At 41.8% G+C, this 14,304-nt stretch overlaps 1 protein-coding gene across 1 annotated transcript in view; it reads left to right on the plus strand.

The window, feature by feature from the left end:
- The window catches only part of LOC144797818 (tetraspanin-3-like), a 104,095-nt gene that overhangs the window by 69,337 nt on the left and 20,454 nt on the right, over positions 1-14,304 (plus strand). Inside the window, exons 5-6 of the mRNA XM_078668616.1 lie at positions 1,085-1,237; positions 7,775-7,858. Coding sequence (XP_078524742.1) covers positions 1,085-1,237; positions 7,775-7,858 — 237 coding nt within the window. The remainder of the gene's footprint in view (positions 1-1,084; positions 1,238-7,774; positions 7,859-14,304) is intronic.

Here is a 14,304-nt window from a genome sequence, read left to right on the forward strand (position 1 = left end):
ATCATTGTCTAATTTTTCCAGCTAGTGCCATTCCAGAGGATACTGTGTTGGGAATGTAATCTATACTCTGGTTTTCTACATAGAACACCTAGGCCCGACACAGTGAAAAATGCTATTCGGTGATAATCACTGCTGAGTCATCTTAAATCACATTTCTACATGTCCTACTTTTAAAATACCATGCGGGCAGTGGGTCACATGAATATATAAAAATAAATGTTTGGCCTGTTAAAGGAACTTATTTTCACAAGTTGAATTGCAATTTTACATTGCTATAGTCAAGCTACAATGGTAGGTCTGAAGCAATGGTTACACTGCAACTATAGTGGGTGGCACAATAGGTGCTGCAGTCCACTAGTGGCACTTAACTTCATGGTGCTCGGTACCCTTTGTACCATATACTTGGGACTTGTCAAGTTAATGATCTCAATTAGGACAATGTTTAAAGGTAAACTTTCCTACTGGTTAGCAGAGGTAAAAAGCCACCAAAAAGTGAAAAATCCATGGTGGCCATGCAGAAAAGGTAGATTTCCTACAGTATTCTTGTCTGTGCTGTAGAGCTACATGAACTCCACTATGTACCGAGGAATACCAAAAATGAATTTGTGGTCTACCTGAGCAACATCAATGGTGTGTTCAAGTGGAGCATTTATTATAGCCGGTATAGCCTTTAATAGCCGGTATAGCCCAGCTACGAAGGGCTATAAGGCTATTAGAACGTATTGCCACTAGAGGGCAGAATGTTCTAACAAACAAAACAAAGGCTACTCAAAGCCGGAGGGGATTTAAATTCCCTCTTGCTCCGAGAGGCCTTTGTGAACACATTGGAATGTTGCTTTGCGGGCCTTTACCGGCCCGTAGAAGCACGGAGCACTCCTTTGTCGTCAATGGAGTGCTCCACATTCCAATGTTCTAATACAGCAATGTTCACAGTATTTTCGAACAAGAATAACATTATCACTGACTTTCCTTTCAAAACGCAATGTTGGCTACCTAATCGCAAACAAAGTAAATGTCACTTTTTCAGTATAGATTTTTAACTTTTGGTGTTGTAATGCTTTTTTGTTTTCTCTTCTCCATGTAGCTTGAGTGTTGCGGTGTACGTAATTACACTGATTGGACTGAGGAGCCCTGGCACCTGCATTCCACCAATAGAAGTGTTCCTGAAAGCTGTTGTATCAAATCTCATTCAAATTGTACAGGCGATGTGTCCCAGCCCGAGCTCCTATATCAACAGGTAAGTCTCTCCTTACCTGGTTGTCAATCATACTGAATAAATAAGACTAATACTTATGTAAATATCTCTCATATTGTTTCAGATTCTAAGATTATCATCCTCCATTGTGAACTACAAATAGTAGACTAGAATATTTTAGGAGGTTACCTTGTAACCTTAGTGCTACACATCTTAATATTATTCAGACAGCACCCCTCAAGTTTCCTAGGTTAATTTGCGAGTTTCTCATCCGTTCCAAGTTGTTCATTCTATTATGGAACTTATAGCCCTCATTGTATAAAAGGGTGCCAATGCTTGTGATCTATGAAATCTGGAATTTGCAGCCCAGGTTAAAGTCAATAGGTCTTGCTTCTGGAATCCATGGGCTTTGCCAATGTTTTTGGTGATGCTGTACAGCACTGGTAAAAAGCAGAATCATCCGAAAAGAAAAATGTGTCTCAATGATGCGTGAATTTCCAATATACATCCTAATGGGATTGGGACTGGGCCATTCAGTGGCTGCAGGTTGAGGGCAGACGGGCTCTCCAAGAAATGTCACACAAAAAAGTACTGATTTTAAAGGACTACTATTGGTTCTTAAAGGGAGTTGGGAGCACACTGCCTCACATCCCAGCACGCCCCTTTGCATCCTGGTAAATGCAATACAAGATTAGTGCTTCCTTGATTTGATTTTTAAAAAACATTTTTTTATGTATAGCACTTGAATCCCCCCCGAGGGGGTATCTCAGCGCTCAGGACATGCAACGAAATCAGTAGCTAGACCGAAAACAGAAATGTTTTCAGGGTTTTCCTAAAATTCCAGTGATCAGGGCATTGTCTCAAGGCAAGAGGGAGCTGGTTCCCTATAAGCTGGGCTTGGAGAGAGAAGGACTTTCCTCCAGTCCTTGTTTTTTTTTCATTCTGGTTGTGTGGAGGAGGGCTTTGGAGCTTGAGCGTAGAGTCCGAAGTGGAGTGTATGGTTGTAGTCTCTCTGCCAGATATGTGGGGCTGTTCTCCCCCCCCCCCCCCCCCCCCCCTGCCCTATTTCGCTTTATGGGTGAGGCAGCAGATCTTGAATTTCACGCGTTGCCGTATGGGTAGCCAGTGTAGTAGGTGAAGGAGGGGGAGGGATGGAGATCTATGAGGGGCATTTAGTATCAGGCGGGCAGCTGTGTTTTGTATCATTTGGAGTCGCTTTAAGGAGGATTCGTTGGCTGCGATCAGGAGGGCATTGCAGTAATCCAACTTACTCATTACTAGAGTTTGAGTCAAGGTCTTTCTGTTGGAGTCTGGTAGATAAGGGAAAGCCCTCCTAAGGAGGCCTAGTATGTGGAAGCATGAACCCACGGTGTGGGAGGTATGCTTCTTCATAGTGAGGGCCTGTTCAAGGTGCACTCCTAGGTGTTTAACGGTGGTTGCTGGGGAAGGGGCCTTCCCAAGTTCTGGGGGCCTCCAGTGGGGGGGACCAACATAGAGGGGCATCGCCGAAAAGCAGAACCTCTGTCTTCCCGGCATTTAGCGGGAGGTAGTTGCTTTCCATCCATTAGGATATTGCTATCATGCCGGCGGAGAAGGTGGATTGGGCGGTCTGAGAGGTTTTGTTGAATGTGAAGGTGAGTTGGGTGTCGTCCGCGTAAGATCTGGGGACAAGCCTATGCTTCCTTAAAAGAGCTGCAAAGGGGGCTATGTAGATATTAAACATAGTGGGGCTTAGGCAAGATCCTTGCGGCACCCCCTTGGTTAGTTCTTGTGCTTTGGAGCTGTAAGGGCTAAGGTTGATGGTTTGAGACCGGTTCGAAAGGAAGCTGATCATTCATTTCAGGGCCACTCCCCCGATCCCTGCTTCCCTCATTCTCATGAGCAAAGTCTGGTGGTCGACCGTATCGAAAGCGGCGGAGAGATCTAATAGCACTAGGAGGGTGGGCTGGTTCTGGTCTAGGGTGAGCCTGATGTTATCGGTAACGGCCACTAGAGCTGACTCAGTGCTATATTTGGGTCGGAAACCGGATTGGGATGGGTCCAAGTAGCCAGCGGTCTCGATATGTTTGGAGAGATGTTTGTTGACATGTTTTTCCAAGACTTTGCTCATGTATGGTAAGAGGGAGATGGAGCGGAGATTAGTGAGGTTCTCTGTGGGGAAGTTTTTTTTTCCGTATGGGGATGACTTGGGCCGCCTTCCTTGAAGGGGGAAGATATCCTTCCACCATGGATTGGTTTAGATGGGAGCAGACTGACTCGGATAGTTGTTGTGCAAGAGATGACGTGACTTTGGCGGGAATGAGATCAAGAGGGGCTCCGGATTTTATTGTATGCATTTTTCTTTCAGTTTCCTCTTGGGTTAGCGGGGGGGAGTGTGTCATGAGGTGTTTGTTTTGTGAGGGGATACAGAGGGGAGCTGTGGGAGGGGGGGGTTGGTGGAGGCGATTTGTATTGTATATGGCGTCAATTTTCTGTACGAAGTGATTGCTGATGTTACATAGCGCTTGGGAGGGGATTTCGTCTGATTCACAAGCTTTAGGGTTAGTGAAGGATTTAAGGATTTGGTGCAGGGCTTTTCGGGAGTTTTCAGCTTGGTCAATTTGAGTGGCTATATGCAGCTTGTGGGCGCGCTTAATGTTTTTGTGGTAATGGGTGAGGGCAACCCTGTACTTCTCTTTGTGGGTAGAGCGGTTGGTGCGGCGCCATTTCCTTTCAAGGTTTTTGCACTTGTTTTTTTCATTGTGGAGTTCTAGAGAAAATCGGGGCGCCTTCGTTGCTCTGGGTTTAGTGGTGCCTAATTTTCGGGCTATCAGGTTAATGGTAGCTAGGATGGATTTGCTAAAGTTGGCGAGCTTGTCTTTGGTGTCAGTCCCTGGTAAGTATTTGGGGGGTGTAAAAGCAGATGCAAAGGCGGTTGGATTGACTTTATGCCATTGCCTGTAGGTGGTTAGTTTAGATGGAATGGGCTGGGGGGTTCTCTGGGGCCTTTTAGATGGAAGTCGATGATTTCATGGTCAGTCCAGGTGGCTGACTTTGGGGCCTTACAAGTAAGGAGAGGGAGTTCGAAAAGATAATATCTAGGGTGTGCCCTGCTATGTGGGTGGGTCCTTGAAATTTAGCTGTAGTTTTTCAGCAAAGTTGGTGCAGACATTGCTGTACATCTCCAGACACGTGTTTCTGGGTTCAGCCCTTCTTCAGTAGAGCGCAGCAGTAGTAGAAAGCAAAAGCAGTCATCTGGGGTTGCTGGAAATGCTGCCAAATTCCTCTCAGGTCACAGTACCACTCAATGGCACATCTACACAGCTCGTCAGCTTGCTGCCTCAAGGGAGCCTTTTGAACAGAAAGGAGGTTGGGAGCACACTGCCTCACATCCCAGCACAGTTTGCCTCTTTGTATCCTGGTAAATGCAGTACGAAGTTTGTGCAGACATTAATGTATATCTCTAGACACTTGTTTCTGGGTTTAGCCCTTCTTCAGTAGAGAGCAGCAGTAGTATTCGTACTTAAATAAAATTAAGTCTGAGTTGGTGAAGAAGGGTTAGTGGAGTAGAAAGCAGCATAGAGGTGCGATGTGGAGTATGGTTGGAATTTGGTGGTAGGAGCAGCACACGAGGATGAGCTGGAAGCCTTGTGAACTCTGAGTGCTTATCGAGGGAGAAAAAAAAATATTCAAAGTAAACCGTGAAGAAGTATGTCAGTCAGTCTAAAGCACTGTACAGATACTATGCTCCATGGGAGGAGCAAACATAAGAAGGGTAAGTTGTCATCATAGAAGAATCCAGGAAATTAGAGTAACTAGGACAACTAATAGAACTTGGGGGGGGGGGGGCGGCGCAGTTCTGAGCCAGCTGTAAGTATTTGGGATAATCCACATGAGGCCATTCAAAATCACACCTCTACAGCTAGGAGAGACCTTTAAATCAGGACTGGATATTTTATTCATTTCTGCACCTGGGAAATTTGATGGGCATGAAACAACAAAACGCCTTGTACTATCAAATGTGGTATAAGTCACTATAAAACGTGTGCCTATTTGCAACCCCTTTGTCAAGTTACAAAATTAGGTATGAAATACAATGGTTCGAGTTCAACCACAACTTCAAATTATAATGGATTTTTTTCTCAAAATATTTCTGCAACTGTATCTTTAAAAAAAACTGCAGACCTACTTTTAGGAAAACTAAACTTAGTGCATTTGTCAAGTATTTACGTCCCGTGGAAGTTGGAGTTTTAATTGAAGTATCTCGGATTTATTCTCCCCACAAAACTCATCTTGCTGCTAAATGACATCAATAGACCACAGAGGTCTTAATGTACTTTACATTGTAGGAATGGTGCAAAAGGGCAGTGGCCCTGACCCTAGGCCCTAACATGCCCAAACTGTGAAACCATAACAGAATACCCTTAACCTTTCTCCCCTTCACATGTACAACTAGCATGTGGGAAGTTTAGGCTGTGACTTGGAGTAGTAGCTAGGGGGTGCTTTATTTGTAATTATTTACCTGCAATAAAGCAGTGCACATTCACCTGTGGTGCAGGGATGTGGGCTTGGTGGGTGATGTGAGGGTATAAAAGGGGTTCCATGCGTTCATCTCTTGCAGCAAAGAGAGGCTCGCTAGAGAGGAAGCGGGTAGGTATAAGGGAAGGGGCACCCTGCAGATTTACTGGCAATACTGCTTTTGTTGTTTGTTCATTTGTGATGCGGAAACCTCAACTTTTAAATTGGCACCTTTACCCAGGCCCTTATCTCTGATGCATTTTTTTAATTTGAAAGACCTGATGATGAATTCATTACTGTAATTGGGTGGAAACACCAACCCATATGAATTTGCTTAAATTTACAGCAAGTCTGAGTTGAGGCTATTTAATTGAATGTTGTACAACCAAGATCTTTTATCCAGTGATTTTCTTTTATTTGCCACACTGTATTTCTGTCTTTAGTCTGTTATTGTGCTTCACATGATTAATAAGCCCTTTTTATTCACCGGTTATTCTTGCATCACAATCAATCAGGGTTTTTTTTAAGCGCACTACTCACCCGTGAGGGCCTCAAGGCGCTAATACCAGTTTAAAATTTAATTTTTTTTGGATCTGAGCGTCTTGTCGCAATGTTTGTAAGATAAATTGTCTGGGCATTGATCTTTATTTTGGTTTGTTTCATTTATTTATTCTGGAATCACTTTTCTTGTGCACCTAGTTACCCCCTGTTCTTTAGTTCTTAATGTGGTGCACACTTGTTTGGGTATAAGCCATGGGAAACAATGCTGCAAGAGATGCTACAGTCTACTGAACCTTTGGTGTCATGTAGACAAAGACCGGCCAAGCAGTTCAAGCAACGGTCATGGTCACAATAATGAGTAAATAATCCTTTTGTGAAATTAATTCATCAGAAATCAAATAACTAATAATATATAGTCATTGATCAGAAACAACATACACAAAACATAAATAACAAAGGTGTACTGAAAAAAGAATTTATCAAATAATGAAAGGTCGATAATTTGATATACAGATACAATTAATTCAAAGATAATTAGGTCTGCAGGTCAATAAAAAATACATTGACAAATGACTCAACCGAACCTAAATACACCTATCCAAAATCAATATCAATCTGAATGGAACAAAAGATAGATGAGGTGGAGGTCGACGTTTCGGTCTCCTAAATGCAACTTTGCGAGACCCTCTTCAGGACAGTTGTCAATTGTGAACTGTATAAAAGACCAATGTAATCTCAATTGGACTGATGTAAATGTTTGTTTGTCTCAAATATGGGCCTTCCGAATGGAAGAGAGTGAGTCTGTGCTGCTCCTAATGTTATAGACGCCTGTAGTTTAAATTCTGGGCAGGCAAGGGTCATAGAAATCGATGTCAAACATCAGTAATCTATCACTTTATGTTAGATAACTCTCAGGTAGATATCCCTAGCGGTTTTCATCAGCGGTCACGGAAGTACAGCAAATTTTTAAAGGAGAATCTGGCCACAACCACAGAATCAGTTGAGGTCGTGAAGAGTTTTGAGTGAAGAATACAATTACTCTAATATCTCCATTTGTATCAATCACGGAAAGCAAGTGGAATGCAGCAAGCCACTCGCTTGCTGCATTCCACTCGCTTCCCGTGATTGATGCAAATGGAGATATTAGAGTAATTGTATTCTTCACGACCTCAACTAATTCTGTGGTTGTGGCCAGATTCTCCTTTAAAAATTCGCTATACTTCCGTGACTATATCTCCAAATGTACTTTTTACAAAAAGCGTGGCGCACAATCCTCAAATTTCAGATTGCTTTATTCCGCTCCCTCGGCAGAAAGAAAAAAATGATTTATATTGTATCATTTTTTTTTTTCTGCCTGCCGAAGGAACGGAATAAAGCAATTTGAAATTTTGGAGGGGTGTGCGCCACGCTCTTTGTAAAAAGTGCATTTGGAGAGATATATAATCTTATTTTTCAGTTTTTTTCATTTGACACAGGAATTATTCATGAACTTCAGATGATATTGTTAAACTTTTATATTGTACAGAAATAGCAAGCACAGCCATTTTGTGATGGATCTTATATATATTTTTTTCTCTGTAGGGTTGTCAAGGGATGCTTCACCAATCACTACAGCGCTTCCTGAAGTACATCTACTGGGGTTCCATTGGGGCAATTGCGGTGGAGGTACGAGTAGAAGGCGTAATTGTGGCTGCTGCATAGACCTGTTTCTGACTCTTGGCTTATACTTCTAAGAAATGTTGAACTGCAAATGATCTATCTTGGGAGATTTTCATTTTATTGTGCACATGTTTGTAAGTTGTTCCTCCCCCCTATATAACCCCACCCCTTCCAACATCCGTATTTACTTTCATACTTATTCCCACTCTCAGCCACATCATCCGCTAACAATACCATCTAGCTTATTTGGAAGATTAAGCATTGTTTGAGCGTATTCCTTTTTATTTTTTTATATTTTTATATAACATTTTTGCCAATTAATGTTTAGCATAGAATGTATCCAGTCACTCCACAAACTATGTTCTACAAACTAAATGGCATTAGTGAATGGGATTGGCTTCTCTTTGGAAACTATCTTTTACATAACTGCGAGTCGGCTGCCAACATTTGAAGCATTAGAAGGTACCGCTATGTTGACCAAAGTAGTCTTTCTAAGCAAACACCTGCCTTGTGGAAACCATTCCATATACATTAAAAGTTATTTTATCACATGATATATGGAATAAAGATCTCACAATGATCTATTGGTGTAAACTATCAATAGCTTATGGACAAAAATTAAATAGTAAGAAGCAGGTCTAAAGACTATGCACCTAAATTGCAAAAAATGTGTGAGTATGTTCATGGAGGAGACTTCTATTCTGCGAAGAATCCTAGTACCACACTGGGACACACAATTACTCTGTTGATTCCAAGTAATAGAATAATCTAAGATGCCCAAGTTCCCTCTCTTCATTCTCCGGATAACTACCTTTACCCGTGTTTGGTAGGAGTGCCCTATCAGCTTAGTTTGGAGTTGGTCGTATGGGCAAATAAAGCAAGACTGAAACTAGAAGGGAGACTAACCATTGGTTGTCTTCTACACAATACTGTAAAGAAGAATTTGTAAATCTAGTAGGTCTCACATGGTCAGTTTAGCTCTGTCCATGCGTTTTTTTTTGTTAGGTTTTTGGAAAACAATATTGTTGGGGAAGGTGGCAGGTCCTTATCAATCAAACAAATTGGCTAAAAGCAAAAAAAATGTTGGCCCCAAAAAGTACACTTTATCGCATCGGTCCCTGGCACTGAATGGAACTACTTTGTACTTATTGTAAATGGACATAGTGGTCACTGAAAGAGGTTAACCAGTGACTTGACACAATAGCATCAAGTGGATGAGGAACACTAGCTAAAGTTTCTCATAAGTAACTTTACTATACAAATCCTTTTAGAAAAAATCACAAGGTCTTGGCTTATTATGCCAGACTAAAGTTGAAGCCAAAAAGAATCTAACTTATAATAAGCTAGCCATCTCCTCTCCAGGACAAATATAATATTTGCAGTACTGTTTACTTACTAAATTTAAGCACAACTCTATTCTGTAGATCATGGCAGGCACCCAACTGAATGAAGAGTTGACTCAAGAATGATCAAATGTAGTGCCAGTGCTCCATTCATGGTACCATATGTGTCAATCGTGGCACTTAAGAATGCTTGCAGTGTGTAGTGGGTTGTTGACCTCCACCTTGTCTTTCATAAAAAGGAAAACCTGATCTACAGAACGTTTCCTAAATGTCCTAGAACCACATGAACAAATGTCATTCATGCCATCATAGAGAAAACAGAATATTGGTAACTCCTATTTCAACTTCTATTGTGCAAAAGGTACTTGACTGGAGCTTACAACCTATTATCAGTTTAACGTGACCATAATATTTAAGGTCATTCTCTGAACTGCGATATTAAATTTTCTGTATTTATCTGACCTTTTTGTCTCTGGATAATGCATGCTTTGAACCTTCTCGTGGGTTTATGTTACATAAATGCATTTGAGTGGACCTATAAACTTTTAGGATTTGACCATACATTGGAAATACTTTAACGCCACAAGTACATTAGCAGGAGTAATGACCTGAACTATCAGTATTTCTGCTGGTTGTGCTGAACCTGTTAATGCCTAATACAGTAACTAGGACCAAATACTTGTATTTCATGAAGCTAAGCTGCCTGCATTTCAGGACACCCTCATGAAGTGCAGTTTTCCTGCCAGTTAATACTTTACTTCATGGGATGTCAGGCGCACATTTTTTGATTATCCTGATTCCAATATATTGAAATGCAGAGTACTCTATTGCTTGTTTCATACTGTCAATATGTCAGATTAACTTTACCCCTGGGCGTCATCAGTGACCCTTATTCATCCGCCCTCTCTTTTCAGTTCTCCTTAGCATACTGGTAGCAAATTGGATCCTGCCACCTTCTATTTAATTGCAGAGTTTGTCCCTAATAGAAACTATTGCAAGGGCAAAATTATTCTTCTCTACATATCTGGCCATGGAGTAATAACTTTAGGAGGGTCCTGGACAATACTTAAATTAATTTTTTTAAACTACACTAACAGCCTGATTCATCAAGCTAAATTGCACTTGCAAAGGGCAAGATTCTCAGAATCTTGCCTTTTGCGAGTGCAATTTTTGCATTTGGGATTCATCATCCCAAATGCAAAATTCGCTATTAAAGAATTCGCACATTTGCGAAGAATTGCATTTAAGGAATCTCTATTTGAGATTCCTTAAATGCAATTCAAGAATCATTTTAAAATTGCGAAATTGCAATTTTGGGCCGCTATTTACCGAGAGGTCAGACCTCGTGGCAAATAGCAAAAACTTAGAAAAATGCATTTAAATTCATTTTTCTAAGTTGCATGTTACACACACACATGTCCTTTGGACATGTGTGTGTGCAAGGACATGTGTGTGCGCAACACCAATGTAGATTACATTTCAGGGGTGCTACAGGGTGTCCTTTGGACACCCCTGCACCCTTGAAATCGCATCCTTATTTGCGATTAGCCTGTAGGCCCATAGGAATGCATGGGGAGTTATTCCTTATTTGCAATTAGCAATTTGCTAATCGCAAATAAGGAACATGTAGGAATCGCAATATTTTTTGCAATTCCTACATGAATCCCGTTTTGCAAGTTCTTAATAGCGATTCCTTATGAATCGCTATTAGGGGCTCGCAAAACGGGAGAATGATGAATCTGGCTGTAAGCTCTTTAATGCACGGGTGGCTTCATTTTCTCTGCATTGCAACTTGCTCCTTTCCCTCAAGAATAGCCAACCTGCAATCAGTAGTCTAAATATTAGATCACGTAGCATAGTCAGTCAACTGACGTCCTGACCAGTGGAGGTGCGCACACTCATCCACACTAGATATTGTCTCGTATGCTGCTGTTAAGCAGTTGAGTAGATTTCATAATAACAGTATTGTATTATTGAAACATGTCTTCGGATTGCTCAAATACATATGTTTCTTCTAATTTTATTTTTTTATGTTTTACTATACTCCATGTGACAATGTTGGTAGTACTGTAAATGAGAAATGCCCCATTATACAAGTGGTTTTTAAATAGTATTTTCCCAATCTAGTCTATTTTCAATTGTATATGGGGCTGAGGGGGAGGGGGCACCTCAGTATGTAGCTCCCACTCTTGTGCTTTTTAGGTAGAGCCTAGGCAGCACACATGCGCATTCTTCGAGACATGCTGAATCTCCTCTGTGAGCTTCGAGCAAACCCATTCTTTTAAATTTTTCTATGGTGTGCAGTTCGGAAATCCTTGGTCTTCAGTAGTGGCTTGGCTTTATTTGTCCTTCCTTTTGGTGTTTGGTTCCCTCCCATGGCTACTGGCCCTTTTATAAGTAGTCTTTCCCTTCGGATCATTAAAAAAAATTATTCATTTTTTTAGTCTTGCCTTTGTTGTGGTGTGTATTTTAAACGTGCACACACTTTTTCTTAGAGTTGCTCCGCTTTGAGCTTCAGTGGTGTATTTTAAAGGCGCACAACTATTTTTCTTTTCCTTGCACTTCACTGTTCGGGTAATTCCACTCTTGAGTCACACGTGGAACATTCTGAGCACATGCATATCATGTGAATGTACTCTTTGTGTTTTTGGACACTATCTTCCTGTACATTAATCCAGTGGCCTTTGCTACTTAACGGGGATGGGAGCGAATGGAAAATAAAATTAAAAACAACTTACCTGCCTTCCAGCTGCTGCCTCTTAGTCCTCGTCGCTCACTTTCAGTAGCCAATCACGACACTGCTGATAGCAGCAATGTGATTGGTCTGAGCACTGTGGTTCGGCGCTTAGAGAAGGACTGGGAAGCTGGGCATGTTCTCCACCCAGGCTGTGCAATACAGCCTGTTGGAAAACATGCAAAGTGCGCATGACTGTTTGGCTGGCCCAAGATGGACTGCCAAACAGTCGTATGCGCTTACGAGTGTGCTCACCACTCCTACCCCTGCTCCACTGTGACGGCCCAGCCCTTCCCCTAACCAGCTGAGCAGGGACGGAAAACAATACATATTAATAATCCGTTATTATTCTTTTATTCATTTTGACCTGTTCAGAGCAGACGGGCAATGCTCCTCGGTCCTTAGCGGAGTAGCAGTCCCTGTTTTAATCACCCCAATCATTTTTTGACATTTCTAACCAGTCTAAGATGGCGACATTCGCATTTTACTTTTCACTTTGGTTAGTTCAGTTCCTATTGCCACGTAATTCCACTATTTAAAATACATCCGGGTGATCTAGCTGAACCCTGACTGAGTAAATCCTGCAGTTTCTCACACATTTGGTTCGTCATACTTGTAGGGATGTTTCATTACTTTAGTGCATGTTAGGAGGCTACCTATCTTAGAATATTTTTTCCGGTTTTCTAATAATGCTAGAAAAGGACCAGTCCCTGACAAATGTGACTGGTTAGACATTTTTCTGTTGTGTTCTCTGAGTTGTTGCCTCCAACTACAACAAGCAATTGCTGGATGCACTCTGTGCTAATTTTAAAATGGACACAAAAACTGTTTGCACCCTTTTTACCCGCTAGCACCAGGATACACGTGGCTTTGTGCATCAGCATAGATTTCTTGATGCGTGTTGAGCTCTTGCACTATGATTCATTTTAAGCCGGTCAGTTATTTTGTCCCTGTATGGGTTGATTCTCAGACTATGACTTCATGGTTGGTTAAAACGCGTGCTCCGATCTATTAGCCCACAGAATGAAGCTTTTGAAATAGTGTGTGCCATGTGTATCCATTCGCCACCGCTGAAGTATTTTTTGATAATTCAATGTATTTACACAATAGGAAAACAGAAAATAGTTTTTTCGTTGTAATTTGATTTCACTTACTAGATCATTTATATAATTGAATACCTTTATGCATGCTCTTGCACAGAAGCCTGAGTTAAATCATTGGCCGGTGCATTTATGGGCCAGGCGTATATTGGCACCGCTATATATCACCAGCCCTACATTGAACACTTGCCACTCCGTGATTAATTTGTAAGAAACTTAAGCACAGGGACACACGTTGTCTAAAAGACTGCAGGTAGCACTGCCACATGCTGGAACCATCAAAGGCACGCATGTCACATTAGTTGTTTTTGTTTATTTGGCACATAAGAGCTCATTTCTTTTCCATGGCATGATGCATAGATGCGCGTCAGAGCGTTACCAATAATGAAAAATTTCCTAGCTTACGTAACGGAAAGTTTCGATTCTATTAAGGACTAGGAGGCGAGGATTATGCAGTCCTTTCTTCTCTTTATTAAAATCAGCAATTCAAAGAAAAAACCAATCAACACAAACTTCTTAAACCACAACTCCCATGAGCACATGGGGCATAGTGTCCATAGTAACTGTCATCCAATCATGGAGCCGTCCGCCGTAATATTAGCCATGACGTCCCATCCTCTTCCTCTTCTTCTCTGTGAGGAAGAACTCCAGGAAAAAACCTTCAATCCTTCTGGTCGTGTCCTAAATCAAACAAGGACAACGTTATCCAGCTCTTCTTACAAGAGGGAAGGCAAGAAGGCAGTATACAGTCTATACAATAATCGGTATAACATGAGCTTCAGCACAGTCCAAGAGGAAAAACATGTATCCAAGCAATGACCTGGCACAATTCAATTCAGTGCATCCACAACACATTGTAGAATCGTAAACTCAATACTTACTGAAATACGTAGGTATATGGGTGGGGAGAGACCACCAGTCTCGGGAGGGATAATCCTCGCCTCCTAGTCCTTAATAGAATCGAAACTTTCCGTTACGTAAGCTAGGAAATTTTTCATTCTATGTCAGGACGGAGGCGAGGATTATGCAGTTTCAAAGCATATCCACCACCAGTTCTGCCGCGCCATAGATAGGCTTGAAGTAAAACTTTTTAAACGTGGACTCCGAGGACCAATCAGCTGCTGCCATGATGTCCTCTAACCTACCGCCCAGCTGAATGGCCTTAGAAGCCATTGCTCCTCTCGTGGAATGAGCACCGAATCTAGTCACATCTATCCCCGCTTCGGTCATGATCCAACGGACCCACCTAGCGATGGACGGAGCCGAAACCGCCTT

Source organism: Lissotriton helveticus, chromosome 12, assembly GCF_964261635.1.
Source record: "Lissotriton helveticus chromosome 12, aLisHel1.1, whole genome shotgun sequence".
Lineage (NCBI taxonomy): Eukaryota > Metazoa > Chordata > Amphibia > Caudata > Salamandridae > Lissotriton > Lissotriton helveticus.